Source organism: Ceratotherium simum, chromosome 5, assembly GCF_057802395.1.
Source record: "Ceratotherium simum simum isolate JZ-2026a chromosome 5, ASM5780239v1, whole genome shotgun sequence".
In the NCBI taxonomy this organism is placed as follows: Eukaryota; Metazoa; Chordata; class Mammalia; order Perissodactyla; family Rhinocerotidae; genus Ceratotherium; species Ceratotherium simum.
In genome coordinates, this window is record NC_141904.1 from 83,721,671 (window position 1) to 83,736,645 (window position 14,975).

The 14,975-nt window shown below is 44.6% G+C and overlaps 2 protein-coding genes across 2 annotated transcripts in view; one reads left to right on the forward strand and one right to left on the reverse strand.

Moving 5' to 3' along the window:
* The window catches only part of FANCD2 (FA complementation group D2), a 54,724-nt gene extending 46,171 nt beyond the window's left edge, over positions 1–8,553 (forward strand). Inside the window, exons 38-45 of the mRNA XM_087431485.1 lie at positions 243–336; positions 1,031–1,102; positions 1,816–1,854; positions 2,851–2,925; positions 3,670–3,744; positions 4,729–4,875; positions 6,023–6,118; positions 7,288–8,553. Of these exons, the coding sequence (XP_087287611.1) occupies positions 243–336; positions 1,031–1,102; positions 1,816–1,854; positions 2,851–2,925; positions 3,670–3,744; positions 4,729–4,875; positions 6,023–6,118; positions 7,288–7,362 (673 nt within the window). The 3' untranslated portion in view covers positions 7,363–8,553. The remainder of the gene's footprint in view (positions 1–242; positions 337–1,030; positions 1,103–1,815; positions 1,855–2,850; positions 2,926–3,669; positions 3,745–4,728; positions 4,876–6,022; positions 6,119–7,287) is intronic.
* An 85-nt stretch (positions 8,554–8,638) lies between these two features.
* Positions 8,639–11,542, reverse strand: FANCD2OS (FANCD2 opposite strand). The gene is made up of 2 exons (XM_004443387.3): positions 11,393–11,542; positions 8,639–9,295 (listed from the first exon to the last, which is right to left on the reverse strand). Exons 1-2 carry the CDS (start codon positions 11,448–11,450, stop codon positions 8,757–8,759), a joined length of 597 nt encoding a protein of 198 aa, XP_004443444.3. The 5' UTR covers positions 11,451–11,542; the 3' UTR covers positions 8,639–8,756.
* Between the last annotated feature and the right edge of the window lie 3,433 nt (positions 11,543–14,975).

Genomic DNA, 14,975 nt, shown 5'->3' on the forward strand with positions numbered 1-14,975 from the left:
ACTGCTCTTTCCATACCACCACACCATCTCCCTTCATAAAGTCAATTCCATTGTTTCACAGGCCATCTTGGTCTCCTTTCTGAATTCTTTCCACTCCTCCATTGTCTTACAGTGGACCCTAGTGAGAGGACATTTAAAGAGGTGGGGAAGGAAATGGCTTTTGGTTCCTTGGCTTCTTCCCAGGAAGTTCTTTCTAACCAGTGCGTCATTGTGTGGGCATGCATGCTGTTCCCCTCTTCTAGGCACACCTTTGTCATTTTCTTTTGTGTGATGATGGCTGAACTCGAGAAGACAGTGAAAGGTCTTCAGGCTGGCACAGCAGCAGCCTCACAGCAGGTGGGTCAAATACTCCCACTTCCAAGCTTCAATTGCTTGGAAGCTGGTCTTCTATTTCTTGGGTCTAGGGTTTCTCCTAAGCTATTTCCTTTGAGTTACGAAGATCCAGGATTTTTTTCAAAGAGCTCCTGGTTTAATTTCCTTTCCTTCTAGTTGGAGGTGAGGATTGGGCTCTGTTTTTCCTGGCTATTGTCCAGGGGAAGGCTTGGACTGCTCCATAGGCCCTAGCTCTGGAAAAAAATGTCTTTGCTTATAGCCTCACACACCTGGCAGTTTGCTGCTTATGAGCTGGCATGAGGAGAGCAAGCCTGTTTGAGGTGCTGTGGTACTGGGCCTTGGCAGCCCGCTAACCAGAACTGAGCTAGACCGCTGAGAGCAAGGGCTAGCATAGGGAATCAGAGAAGCCACAGGGATCTGATAGCCAGTAGGTCTGTTGCAGAGGCTTTTTCCTACTTGGAAATTACTGAAGAGGGGTCATCTTTTTAGGAAGTCTCTATAAGGTACCCTAATATTTTGTATATATGCAGGCCTCAGAACCATCTTGTGGGTGCACTGGTTGCCATATCTCTTTGAGAGGATACTGGCTGAAATCTCTGAATAGCTATGTAATTCCAGACCCATATATTAGTGGGAGTACAGTAAGAGAAGTATTTGGCTGTGATTCAGAGGTGCCTGTATATTTGGCTGCCCCCAGATTTATGAAGAGAAGCTCCTCTACTGGCACATGGCTGTTCGAGATTTCACTATCCTCATCAACCTGATAAAGGTGAGTTTGGAGGCTCCTTGACCCATCTCATCAGCTAACTACAGAAACCAACAAGGGTCCTGGCTTCCAAATGGACTCTCCCTGCTCTTCTCCCCAACCTTCCTTGGGAACCTGCTCTCCCTCGTCTTCTTCCCTGTCCCCCTGCCCATCCTGGATAACCCCTTCTCTCCCTAGGCACTGTCTTTTTCCTTCTCTTCCTTCCTCTTTCCCATCTGTGCCACCATACTTACTATTTAATGACTCCTTCCACGTGTCATTCCCCCACTTTCTCACCGTGCCTTGGGTCTCTGTGATCTGAGCACATTCCCCACTATCTCCCTCTTCCAACCCTAAATACCTTCTTTATCTCTCACCCACTCCGTGATTTTGCTCAGGCTATTCTCCCAGCTTAGAATGTCGTTCTCTCCTTTCCACCTCTCATCCACTCTTTTTTAAGGCTTCAGATCAAGGTTTTGGACCTCTACAGTGCCATCTTCTTAACATCCCCAGTTGGAATCAATTTTTTGTTCCACTTTGCTTCCCTCTTCCTTTTCTTGAACTTCAATTATGGTGATTACTTTATTCTGCTTTGTAGTTAATTTAACTTTTGGCATGCCTTCTTCATTTTAGAATTCTCTACAACACCCAGAGCTGTGCTTTGCACAATGGAAAAGAGGCTGGGGTGCTCAAAGGAGCAGTCCTCCGCTTTGGTTTCTTGTCTTTTGTCTCTCCAGGTGTTTGATAGTCGTCCTGTTCTGCACGTATGTTTGAAGGTGAGAGATTGCCCGGGCTCTCTTGAGTGTTTATTCTTCCTGCGGATCTCTCTAGAGAGGGCCTCAGCTGATAGGAATTGCTTAATACCTTGCCCACAAGCCAGAGTCTCCAGAATCTGTGTTAACAGGTGGTATTTTAGAAAAGACGGTGGATACATTTTCCCACACTAGTTGGATGAATAGAGAAGCCAATTTTCCTATCAGTTTGAAAACTTTTGGTTCTAATCTTAGCACAAGGAGGAGTGGCTTCAGGACAGCTGACTTCAGGAGCAGTAGTCACTCCCTGCATTCCTTCCCAGGCAACAGGGAGGAAGGAGGAGTGACTGATTTTTCTTTTTAAAGCCCATGGGTAGCCTCATGAATGCGGGAGCTGATATCCTGATAACTGCTGAGCTCCTCTCCCATGGGGATCACCCAGATTAGCCCTAGATTTGCTGGTAAACTCAATGGGTTAAGAGCTGGGGAATGTTATGGGAAGAATGCTTCTTCCTCACTCCTGATGGTTTCTTCCAAGTGGACGGCGCCCCATTCTTGTTCTCTCCTGGCCTCTCTCTTCCTCTTTACTCACTCCACCCTGGTGCCAGTGTGGGAGATGGGAGTAGGGGGAGTGATTTATCTGATTGGTAAATTTGGCAATGGTCATGTGCTTCCCCAGCTCTACCCAATTTTTTCCTCTTGGGAGTAAGTTGTCCTCAGGGAGCTGGGGTTCCCGAACTCTGTTCTTCTATGCCCTCATTCTTAAGCTGAGCAAGGCCCCTGCCCATTGGCTGTGTCTAGGGTAGGTAAGTCTGCCTAATACTGGGGCTTAGTTAGCAGGCCCATTTAGTTTTTACATTAAGCTACATTCTCTAGATTAACCTTTTGGACCCCTCCCAATACAAAAATAAGAAAATAAAACCCCTGGGCTAGGTGATGCTATGCTGCCCCAAGCAGGGGCCTTTCAGATGAAAGACCTCAGCTAGAAGTCATCACCAATGTGTCTTTTCTCTTCTTCAGTACGGGCGTCTCTTTGTGGAAGCATTTCTGAAGCAGTGTATGCCGCTCTTAGACTTCAGTTTTAGAAAACACCGGGTAAGAACTGAGAGCAGAGAGCAAAGACATGCTCTGTACAGTTGTTCAGAAGATACATCCATGGTGCTTCGTGGGCTGAGTGTGGGGGCAGTCCCCTTGGCCACGTTCTGGGCCACAGTTCTACTTGGGCACCTTTGGTCCACTTCAGCTACTGCCAGAGATGCCTGTATAGGACGGAATATTCCAAAGTAGGGTGAACTCCTCAGACCCACTCTGATTCAAACCCACCTTCCTACTTTTCCAGATCTGAAGGTGGTGGTTCCTTTTAGATTGATTTTATTGTGCTGCTGCACTCCCAGGACCTCATATATCACTGTGTCATTTGATTATTCCTTTGTGCTTCTCTAGATCTACTCTAGGGAATAATTAAAAAAAGAGCTCATTTGTGTCGTAAACTCTTTGCTGTTATAATGGACAGTCTTGAGAGTTTTTTTAGCCAAGTGGGATCCAGGGCTAGAGTAGTGAAATAAGGACAGAAACAGAGATGATGATTTCTTACACATATTTAGCAAGTTGAACTTTGCAAAACACTCTCACAATATTTGGTTGCTCCCTCATAACCCGGAAAGAGAAGAGGGAGGACAGCTAGCCAGCATTCCTCCTATTGGAGGGCCAAATTAAGATAATTATCAATATACGGCTGGAACCTGCAGGGTTTATCCTCTTTAGAGCCTTTGGTTGCAAGGATATCTAAAGTGAAATGAGAACATTTCATACGGCATTTATGAGTTTTGTTGGTTATAGGAAGATGTTCTGAGCTTACTGGAAACCTTCCAGTTGGACACGAGGCTGCTTCATCACCTGTGTGGGCATTCCAAGGTAAGAGGAAAAGCAGGTCATGTCACTAGCTTGCCTGTTGGCTTAATCTGCAGTTGTCATTGGGAGATCCACGAGCTCCAGTTCCTTCTTCCTTTTTTACCCTCCTTGAGCCTTCATTTCTGGAACTGTGTCTGTCCAAAGAAGTTTATTCAGAGTGGTCAGATCCTTAGTTGCTGGTTAAGATTGAGCAGTCATCTAGAGGGGAATTTCTTTATCTGAAATTTGACTCAAACTTCATAGCCCTATTTCCTCTAGAAGCTCTTCTTTGGTGAGAGAGATAGAATGGTGGGGGCTGTGTTATAGCTTCAAAGTACTCTGGACAGGAAGAATATTATGTAAGTGATGACTCTGCTGGAGACAAGAGGGAGTTCTAACAGCAGCTATCTTTAGAGCTTTTCAGCTGTTCTACTTACTTGTCAGGGAACACATCTGCCTCTTGTGAGAACATTTTAGCATTAAAGGACTTTTCTACTTGAAGCCTACAGTGAACCATTGTCACTTTTTGTCTGAAGGAACACAGAACCATAGAGTTCTGCAGTTACTGGCAAACAGAATGATTCTTTGAGCCAGTTCCTACTGCTCACTTCCTCCGCTGGTTCTAACGTCAGAAGGTGCTAACAGTGGAATTTTAAGAACTCTCAGCTAAAGAGGGCTACTCTCTGTTGTTTAATACCAGTATAATATATGTTCAAGAATATTTCAGGTAAATCCATTGATAATTGGTCAATAAGAGGTTATGAAGAGGAACCTGGAGGTGTTGGTGGTATGTCTTCTAGGCTCTTTTAGCTTGAAGGATGGCTGCCATTCTCTTCGGAGTACTCTGCCAAACTACTGCTGTGTGATGGAGCGTGTCTCGGGCCTATACTGGCAGGGTTTATGCTCCTATTCGGTGTTCAAGATGTCAGGAATTCAAAGTTTCTGTTCAGGAAACAGGAAAGCATGTTGATAAATGCAGACGAGTTGGGTGCATTTGTTTCCATTCAGATTCACCAGGACACGAAACTCACCAAACATGTGCCTTTGCTCAAAAAGACCCTGGAGCTGTTAGTTTGCAGAGTGAAAGCCATGCTCGTCCTCAACAACTGCAGGGAGGCTTTCTGGCTGGGCAATCTCAAAAACCGGGACTTGCAGGTAAGTCTGGGGCCCTGCCAGCAATAATCTACTCCCATTCTTTGTGAGAACATTGGAAAGTATGTCGGGGGGCACCTAAGCCCTGCTCTCTCAATAAGACTGTTTTCCTCTTAAGTCTGTGGCTGTTTAGCTCTTAAAGTTAGGGTAGATTGCTTATGGGCCCCGGTCACAGGCTGCACCCCTCATCCCAGGCAGTGAAGCACCGAAACATACCATTGATAGAAACAAGGCCTCAGAGGCAGAGGAGCGAGCTCAGTAAGATCTAGAGGGGTGCCTTGAAGCCCCACTGAGGGTAGATTCCTAATAACACTTTTGTATATGGATAACTTTTTTTTTTGTTTAGTTATTTTGGGTTTTTTCCCCTAAACCAGTCTGTCTTATTTCTGAAATTATTCTCTGGCTAGTTTTAACAAATGAGCATTTCTAAGTTCTTTCAATTGTCTGACTGACTGGCTGAAATCTCATGTTGCTTATACTACTAGTTTGGAGTTACAGTGTTTTTCAAATGGGGTTCAAGCCCTTCTCATTCATGTTTACAGTATCTGAGTTTTATAATCTTATATATGAAAAGAACAGCAACCCAGAGAATTAGCTTCCCTTCTTCACATCAATTTTATGAGGTAGATTCTATTGTTTCCATGATAAAATTGAAGCTCAGAGAGGTTAAGTAACTACCTAAAGTCATTCAGCAATAAACGAATAGAGTCAGAGTTTGAGTCCAAACAGTCCTGATCCAAAGTTGATGTTCTTAAATCACTTTAGTATACCATCCTTCAGCCTCTACCTGGCCATTCATGGTTGGTGTGTTCATGCTCATGTACCTTAAGGTATTTGGGAAATTTTGGAACTATATTCAGCATTAACTGAATGAGTCACCAATACAATCTGGCCTTGTAAAATCTAGTATATTAGAATACAAAGATGGACCTTTTGTAAAACTCCATATTGTGTCAGAGCCACAGTCTTTTCAGAAACCTTGGGTTATCACTTCTCCAGACGCTGGATCACAGGTTGGTGTCCATGTTTGACCACGTTTGAATGGCTGAATATCTTCCTTTGTATTGTTTGTAAACTAAGCCTTTTTCCCCTTGATACCCCAAATGTGATCATTATAACCCACCGTTTGTCTTGGCCCATCCACGTTTAGGGCGAAGAGATTATGTCCCAGAATTCCCAGGAGAGCACAGCAGATGACATTGAGGATGATACGTCATCCCAGGTCTCCAAGAGCAAAGCAACGGAGGTATCTCTGCATGAGGCACTGATGGTTGCATTTTGTGAATTATTCTGAGTGCAGAGAGTGCAGAACTTTTCCTGCTTATGTTTATAATCAAATACTTCTTTGCCTTTCTCCATTCCCTCCAGAAAAGCTTCTACGCTTATATGAATTCAGTGGGGGCCAGAAAAAACCCACACGATCTTATAATCACCTTTGAGTATCTCAGGTTGTAGCATATGTTAGTGAGTTGAAAATTCCCTTCCATTATAGTCCCCTGTTTTCCCTGAATTCATATCTGAAACCATTTTAGAGGAGAGAAAAGAAGAGATCAAAATGTTCTCCAAATGTTGAGAAGAATGAGTTAAACCATTTAAACATGTTTGAATATATAAAATAGAAATGTGAGAGCCAAAGCACAGAATCAAAAGCTGCCACCACTAAGGACTAAAATAAGAGTAGGGGTTCTTGTTCTTTTCTGGGCTACTACAGATGCTTTTAAGACTTTAAAGAAAGCTAAAGAAAAATGTGTATGTTTATGAAATTTCGTTACAGTTCAGGTGGGTTATGGACCCCAAGAAGCTCAGATTTAAGAATGCCTGCTGTGGAGCCTCTCTGTACTGCAATGTGAGGCTGATGCAGAAAGATCATTTAGTATGAAAAAAATCTTTTATTACATGGCCTTCTGTTTTATTTGTATAGTAGACCTGAACCTTGTTCTCATAAAAAATTTTGAAGCAGACAGTATCCTATGAGTTTGGTACTTTGTCCCAAGCAAACTTCCCAGATTAGAGTTACAGACCAGAGAGAATTTTATGCTGGATTCCAGTTGAAATACACCAGAATTTTTAATTTAACAAAGATTTCGTTCTATATTGAATGCCCACTTTGTTTCTATGTCACATACATGCAATAGAGCTGGAGGGCCATGGCTTATTTAAAAATCTTGCAAATTTGGTTCAGTTGCAGAATGGCCTAAGTCAGTATCAAAATGGCCTCCCTTCATTGTCTTGGCTTAGAGGTCATGATACAAGAAGAATGGGGGAGCCTCTGATTCATTTTTCAAAGGAATGGTTTAAAACTTATCATTGGTTTTAACAATGATACAGTACAGTTGTATATCCTCTGAGGCCAGCATAGCAATTCATGGAGTCTTCCAGATTACCTAAAATATTTGATTATCCTTTGCCCCTTAGGGTGGTGAAGAAGATAAAGCAAGTGATGGAGAAAAGGAGCAAGATAGTGATGCAAGTGATGACGACTCTGATTAGACCTCTCCATCTCTGCCATCGTCTTAGCATTTTATGTGCAGGGTTTGATATCTGCTCTCTGCCTTTCTAACTGGAAGCATCCTATTTTGTCCTTAAAGAGGGGGCTTTATTGAATCAACTTAATTGTGGATTTTATAGATTGTCTAACATCATCAAAGACCCTGGCTCAGAATTTGAATGTAGCATTACTTTCAATTTGGGCAAACGTAGCAGTGCTGTGCTGCAGAGTGGTCATGATTCTGGGCTTTGGGAACTAGTTTTGAAACTCTGATTTATTCTAGAATTTAGTCTTGTACCAGTTTTATAGATAAATTCTGTTTTAGGTTCTGCCTCAGCTACCTCATTCCTCTTTCCAGATTTCCTTCATTATTCAAGGATTAGATGGAATTGAATTAGGGTTTCTGTGGAGAAATAATGGAGACCGATGCCACCACATCAGTTCTAACAATCAAAATCATCTGTTTCCTATTATAAGGACTCTTTGCTTGAGATGAGAAGATCTTTGTCATCTTTTGGGAAGAGTGGCGAATTTCTTGTCAATGCCCAAAGATTGAAGTCAAAAGGAATATTTTGGCTGCTTTTTTTATTTTTGGTCATCATGTAGATACAAGACAAAGGGGGAAAAGGCAGCACTGAACTCATATTGACTTTGTATATACAATGTTTATTTCCACATTTTTCTGAGTTATCCCTATAATCTAGTTACAAGAATGCTACAAAATTACTTGTAGTTTATTAGAACTAGAACATTAAGAGTACACTTCAGCTAAAATGGGGAGTTCTCATGTCTTCTGCCAGAAAGCCCAATTTCAGTGCTGTTACCTAGTTCTTTCTTGCCAGGTTGTAAATATTGTTTAATATTTGTTAATATTTCTACCCACTGTTGTACTCTCCAGTGGTATTAGGGTATGGTTGGTTGGGATTTTTGTTCTTGCTTTGGTGGGGGAGGTTATTTGTTTTTTAAATTAATCCTTGACCCACATATAGATTTTTGACCCCTTCATCCTCATGCACAGAGAACTCCATAATCTCCTTCCTTGACACCATTTGTTTCCCCAACTCATTGTGGTCTTAGGTGTTGAAGTAAGTTCACACCAGCCTCATTGGTTTATATGGTTTGTTTAATGGTTCTTTATCACGTGTACCTGTCACTGCTAGTTTGACTCTCTTTTAAATGGTTGTTCAACTTTACCATGGGAATGTTCTCCCTTACTCTGTCACTGGCCCTTTTTTGGAGGGGAAGGGAGGAGAAGGCTCCTGAATTGTCACCACTTGACAGAAAAGCAAGATGGCTGGGGCAGTGTCACAGTTTTATTTACATGGACAGGTTTCTGTAAGCTTCAGGCACATAGCAAAGGGTATGGTGTGCAGAACAGGAATCAGATGGGGACCCTTTACTTGGAGTGGTACAAGGCAAAGGTGCACTTCTTGTATGTTGCATACAGCAAGAGCATAGAGCGCAGCATCTGTTTGCACATGGTCATTGACATCTGAATCTGAGGTTCCTTGAATCCAGTGGGCCACTTCTGCTCCTGGCTGATGATTTTGCAAAAGGCTGACTTTTCTGAAACTCTGAAGGTCCCCGTCCACCTTGGTGGCTGAGCCGTGATGATCCTGCCAAAGACTGAATCCACTCCACTGAGGCGGACGGGCTGGGGCTTCCTGAGCAGCCCTTTCTTTTTCATGGTTTGGAGCTCTGATATGTGGCAGGGTAACTTAGGACTCACCCCAGCCTCCCGGCATGGGCTGTCTAGGACTGGGGGGACCTCTTGAAAGCACGGCTGCACTTCAAGATAAGGAGTGTGTGAGAAGCAGAGGGAAGCCCTAAAGGGGTGCTTAGAAGAAGGTGTAGGTGTCGTGTGCCGCAGCCATTGGAGGCTCTCGTCCAGTGGGGACCACGGTGACCAGAGCTGGTATCCTGCCATTGACAGGCCTAAAGGAGAGAAATCAGAACATGGAATTTGCCTAGCATGCTTTTAGTGAAGGCATGGCCATTCAAATTCACATTTCTTTGCCTCATTATTGACTAACTTACTCTGTCATTCCCATGAACAGATTCCAATAGATGTTAGGGTACTATTAATTCTATAAAGGGCAGTAGGGGATGGTAACAAGTATTGAATCTGGAAACTGCTATGTGTACTAAAAGTTTATTAAACCTTATCACAAGCCTCTGAAGGTAGGTTTTAACCCATTGTACAGATGAAGAAATGGATTTGTCCAAAGGGAGCATCCCAGTTCACCACTAGGACCTATGCTGTGTTGATAACTGCTCAGGACAGAATCTGTGCCTCTGAGGTGGCAGAGGCTGCTGGCACTTCATGATGAGACCTTGTTATTTCTGGTTAGAAGCTCAAGAAAGGCCACGTCTTGCTAATTATTTGTGACTACATCCCATGTACTTCACACCAGTGGTTCACCAAGTGTGATCCAGAGACTAGTATCATCTGGGACATGGTGGAAATGCAAACTCTTGGGGCCCCACCTCAGACCCAAAGAATCAGAAACTCTGGGAGTAGGGCCCTGCAATCTGCATTTAAACAAACCCTCCAGGGGATTCTGATGTACCTTAAATAGTTTAAAAACTTATGCTGTTCCTTTTAAGGAACTTCAGCTTTCACCATTCTTAATTATGGAGACAGTCTCCTCTTGGCCCTAAAAACTTCTTTTTCTAAGACAAGGGAGCAGCTCTCTCAGACACCTGGGCTACATATGTACCACCTCAGAGGAATTACACCAGGCTGGTAGGAAAAATGTTTCCAAAGGCCAATCTTTAAAAATTCTTAAAGATTTTTCTGGTTTTTCAAGGCATGTTCTGGTGTGCGTGTGTGTGTGTGTGCGCGCACGCGTTAACACCTGCTGCCAGTCTTCCCCTGTTTTGCTGAGGAAGATTGGCCCGGGGCTAACATCTGTGCCCATTTTCTCTACTTTATGTGGGAGGCCTGCCAGAGTGTTGGCTTGATGAGTGGTGTGTAGGCCCACGCCCGGAATCTGAACCTGCAAACCGCAGGTTGCCAGAAGCAGAGCAGCGAACTTAACCACTACACCACTGGGCCGGCCCCTGTTTTTCATTTTCTTATCTATGGGAGACCCACTGGTTAAGAACTTGATTTTTTCCCCCCTTTTGAAGATAAACGGCTGAGAAGAAGTTGCTAACTCAAAATTATCCAAGTAGAATTTGGATTCTCCATCATTCTACCTGAAAATTGCCAGTATATAAAGGGTTTTACTGAATTCAGGAGAAGCTAACATTTTTGAGCACCTACTTATTATGTTAAGGGGCATAGCAGATCTCCCACAAAAGGTAACGGCAGCAGATGTCACCCCATCGCATCCAGTAATTGCCCAGGAAGTGCTGTGAAAAGTTGACACCTCCACCATAGCTGTGAGACAAAGTTCATTTTTTTTAAAGAATTGTGTGTGACATTTGAAACCAGAAGACCGGCCCCTGGTTAGTATAAAATAAGTACTTAATCTTAGGAGCCTTTCCTGTCTCCTTTCCTAAGAGGAAATAGGACCACCAGTAAAAGGCTTTATCAAATGTCCTGCCTAAATAGTTGGCAGAACCAACACGGGATGAGAGAGGGCTTCTGACCCCAGGTCTTTCCACCACTTGCACACAAATAGTTCGCCACACCCCACTCCGACTCCCACCACCCAGAAGGCACCCGCATCCACTCCAGGAGAGGTTGAACCTGGAAGTTGTTCCAGCTGCTCTAATAGCTCCCAAACGGGGAACACCTGGTTCTCCTGGCTAAAAGGGCTTCCCCTTCATACTGCTCCTCCCGTTCCAAGGAACTGGGTCCCTCGATTTCACCACCTGGGAAAGGGGAAGGCAGCGTCAAAGTGCAGCTGAGGTTCTCGTGAACTGTGACCCCGAGGGGCTGGAGCTGCCTGGAGTGGGGGAGGCTTCCTCTCCCAGCCCGAAGAAGGGGCTTGGCTACCCGGGGGCGGGGGCCAGACGGCTCTGGACAAGACAGGTGGCGGTGGGAGCCCGCTTCCGGTCTCACCATCCGGGCCGGGGCCTCACCTGCTGAACTCCGTGAGACGAATGCTCCAGAGTGGCGGCTGCTGTTCGCGGACCGCATCTTTGCTCCACCGGGCGCCTGGCAACGGCCTCTGTGATCCAGGACCGCGGGGGAGCCCGAGCCGCGGCGCGGGGTGGGGGCTCGAGGCGCCCCGCTGGGGGGCGTTAGGGCTAGACTTCTCACCCCGCCACGTTGGAACACCCGGTCCAGGACTCAGCCTTAAGGAGTGCTGGTTCGAATCCCGTCCCTTCCATTCCCCTCCATTATCTCACACACACACACCGCGCCCCCCCCCTCGCGCGTCCGCCGCCTTCCTCCGCCTCCTCACCCCGCCACACCTGTGTGCATTTGATGTAGTTACAGAGAACGACCCGCTTCAAAGGCTACCGTCACAAACATGCATAAAGGTCCCGGGTCCTGTAGTTAGTGTTAAAAGTTAGTCTCTACTCGTTAAACCCCGCTCAGCGAGTGTTCAGGCTGTTACCCAGAGTTCTGAAGGCCTTTGTGGCTGCGATCCCAGTACAAAGAGAATTTGTAAATGCCTGCCTGTCAATAGCAAGAAGAAAGATATATGCCTCCCCTTGACTTTCTGACCAAAAAAACTTTTCTCTGGGCCAGCACCAGTGGCCTAGTGGTTAAGTTCTGCATGCACCGCTTAAGCCGCCCGGTTGGTTCCCCTTGCGGACCTACACCACTCGTCTGTCAGTGGCCAGGCTGTGGTGTGGGCTCACATGAAAAAAAAACTTTTCTCTGCCTTCTGCTTAACCTCAAAAAGGAGGATGCTGTCCCATTCTCACAACACTGAAAAACTGACCCTTTCACCATAGTGAAAGAGTGATTTGACAACTTTGTAAGCATCACTGCGAATGATTACTTTGCACAGCTGAGGGCGGAGAAGTCTACCCACTTGACTCCTATATCCCTGGTGCCTGCCTATGGCAGTTCCTGGCAGTGTGTAGTATCTGTGGGAGGAATTAACTAACGGCCCGCCTGCCCTTCTCTCATACACTCAGAAAGAGGCCTTGCACTTTGCGAACTGTAGAACACAGCACACGTAAGAGCTGTCACCTTTCGTCTGGATCTGTGGGTGAAGTTTAAGGGGAGAGACTGGGGGCAGGGCAGATGGGGTTGGGCTGAGATCCTGGTTTGGAAGGCTAGATGGTCTTGAGGGACTTGTCAAGAATTGTCAGATGCCCATTCTGTGTGTGTATGGCACCCTGTGGAAAGAGAGGTAAGTGGAGAGAGTCTTGGGAGGGCAGTCAGAAAATGGAGAGAGGGGCAGAGTGATGAATCTTGGAAGACACTAAAATGGTTTTGAATTACAATATTTTCTTTTTCCACTAAGTTTTTCCTCTTGACTAAAGAGATACCCGTTATTTAAAAAAACAAATACAACAGTAGTTTTTATTGCACAATTGTGTTTTTTAATGCAAGTCCCCAAAGCAAAATTGTATAATTAAACATTGTTGGATAGAGAGGGCTTCATGCTGTCATGACAATCTGCTCCACAGTCCTCTGTGCAGCAAATGGTACCATTTGCCATCACCTGTGAGTGTGATATTCCAGCTCCATGGCTATCACGCACACATGGAAAACCAGAATCTCACATATTACACATTACTGATGTCCTACAACATCACCTGGGTCTGTATCACGCAGCACTCAACAATCTGGTTGCCCTGCTCTGGGATTCTTGTGACAATATCCACATTCCCTCTGCCAAGAGCCAATTCGGTGCTTTCAAAGCAGACAACAACGTTGCTGTGGTGCACTCGCCATATCCATAACTGTGCAAATGATGGTCCAAGTGCACATGATTGCAAAGGAGGCTCAGATGACCACGATTAATGCAACTGACACATTTCTTCAAGAATTTGATTCCATGCGGATTCTTATCCCTGGAGTCATTGACAAGATCCCCAAGGTCCATGAAGCGTATAATGGACTCAAAGAGAAAATGGGGACTTAATTCCCCCACGCTGAGGCAATCTGCCACAGGAAGCACTCGTAGTTGCACCAGCAGCATTCCTGAATCTTGCCTCTGCAACCCTGCATCACACATCAGAAACAATTTCTACAATGAAGAAGGACCACACTGGCAAACCTTTTACTGGAAGACTGCCTGACAGCAAGTCCCATGAGGCATTTAGGGACAAGCTCCAGAAGTCCAGGAACATTCTTCACTCTGGGACAGCACCATATCCTTGAGTTGTTTGGAATTACAGGGGAGATCTGGAACAGGTGTGTAGGAAGTCAAGCAAAAGAAGAGCTGGGCCTGACTTGTCCATGGAAGACCACTAGTTATTAAAAAAAAAAAAAATGGTGGATATGTGTATTTAGCTTTCTGTATAAAAAATGTAAACTGATCATGAGTGCAGGCTTTGTGAGGAGTCAGGCACTGTGCTTATTAGAGTTTTATTTATCCTTTCTCACATAATTCTGCCAACGATCCTAACCCATCCATGTTGTTATTTTTGTATTATACGTGAAGAAACCAAAGCTCAGAGAGGTGAAGTGACTCCTCTATGGTAGACTTAGGATTTGAAACTGAGATGCCCTACCATTAAAGGAAAAGCAGGTCTATCTGACTTCTCTGTGACACGTGATGAGCAAAATACTGCTTCAACAGCATCACTTAGGAAGCTGAGTCTTGAATGGCAGAGAGCCTTCTGGATGCCTGGGGTTCGACATTTAGGGTCGATATTTATTATTATTTTAGAAATAATTTATATGAAAACATAGAATTCAGACCTTAACCTGTTTTCGGAGTGGTACAGTAAAAAGATAATGCAGTCTGGAATTGGCTGGTGAAGGTCTACCAATTGATTAGCTGTGTGACCTTGAACTTCAGTTTTCTCATCTGCAAAATGAGAAACCTCTTCCTGACTTCCTACCACAAACAGGGTTTGTGAAGGTCCAGTGAGGTAAAAGCTATAAAAGCAGTTTTTTTTTTTAAAGATTTTATTTATTTATTTTTTCCCCCAAAGCCCCAGTAGATAGTCGTATGTCATAGCTGCACATCCTTCTAGTTGCTGTATGTGGGACTCAGCCTCAGGATGGACGGAGAAGTGGTGCCTCGGTGCGCGCCCGGGATCTGAACCCGGGCTGCCAGCATCAGAGCGCGCGCACTTAACCACCAAGCCACGGGCCGGCCCTAAAAGCAGTTTTATAGCTTGTAAAATCTTCTACTGGAGTACTAACGGACTGTTTGGCTATATATATATATATATATTTTTAATATAAAGCATTTACTGCACAAATCAGATTGTAAATATTCCCTGAAACAAAAATAAAATTGTCCATAATTCCACTACCTTGACAAGCCAGATATTGATATTGACATTTTTGGTATATCCTCCTTGTCCTCAAGCAGAATTTTTGCATAGTTGCAATCAAAGAAAAATTTGTATTTTGTTTTTCCCTTCAATTTATGATGTGTGTTATGTTGCCATAGTGTTCATAATTAGCATTTAAATGACTGCATAGGCCGGCCCTGTGGCTTGGTGGTTAAGTGCGCGCGCTGCAATGCTGGTGGCCCGGGTTCGGATCCCGGGTGCGCATCGAGGCACCACTTCTCGGTCCATC

Excerpts from the sequence above, each read along its gene's own strand:
- FANCD2OS (XM_004443387.3), bottom strand. The coding sequence starts at position 11,450 with ATGCGGTCCGCGAACAGCAGCCGCCACTCTGGAGCATTCGTCTCACGG. Across the intron at positions 9,296-11,392 it reads CGTCTCACGGAGTTCAGCAG|GCCTGTCAATGGCAGGATAC; the intron begins GTGAGGCCCCGG and ends TCTCTCCTTTAG.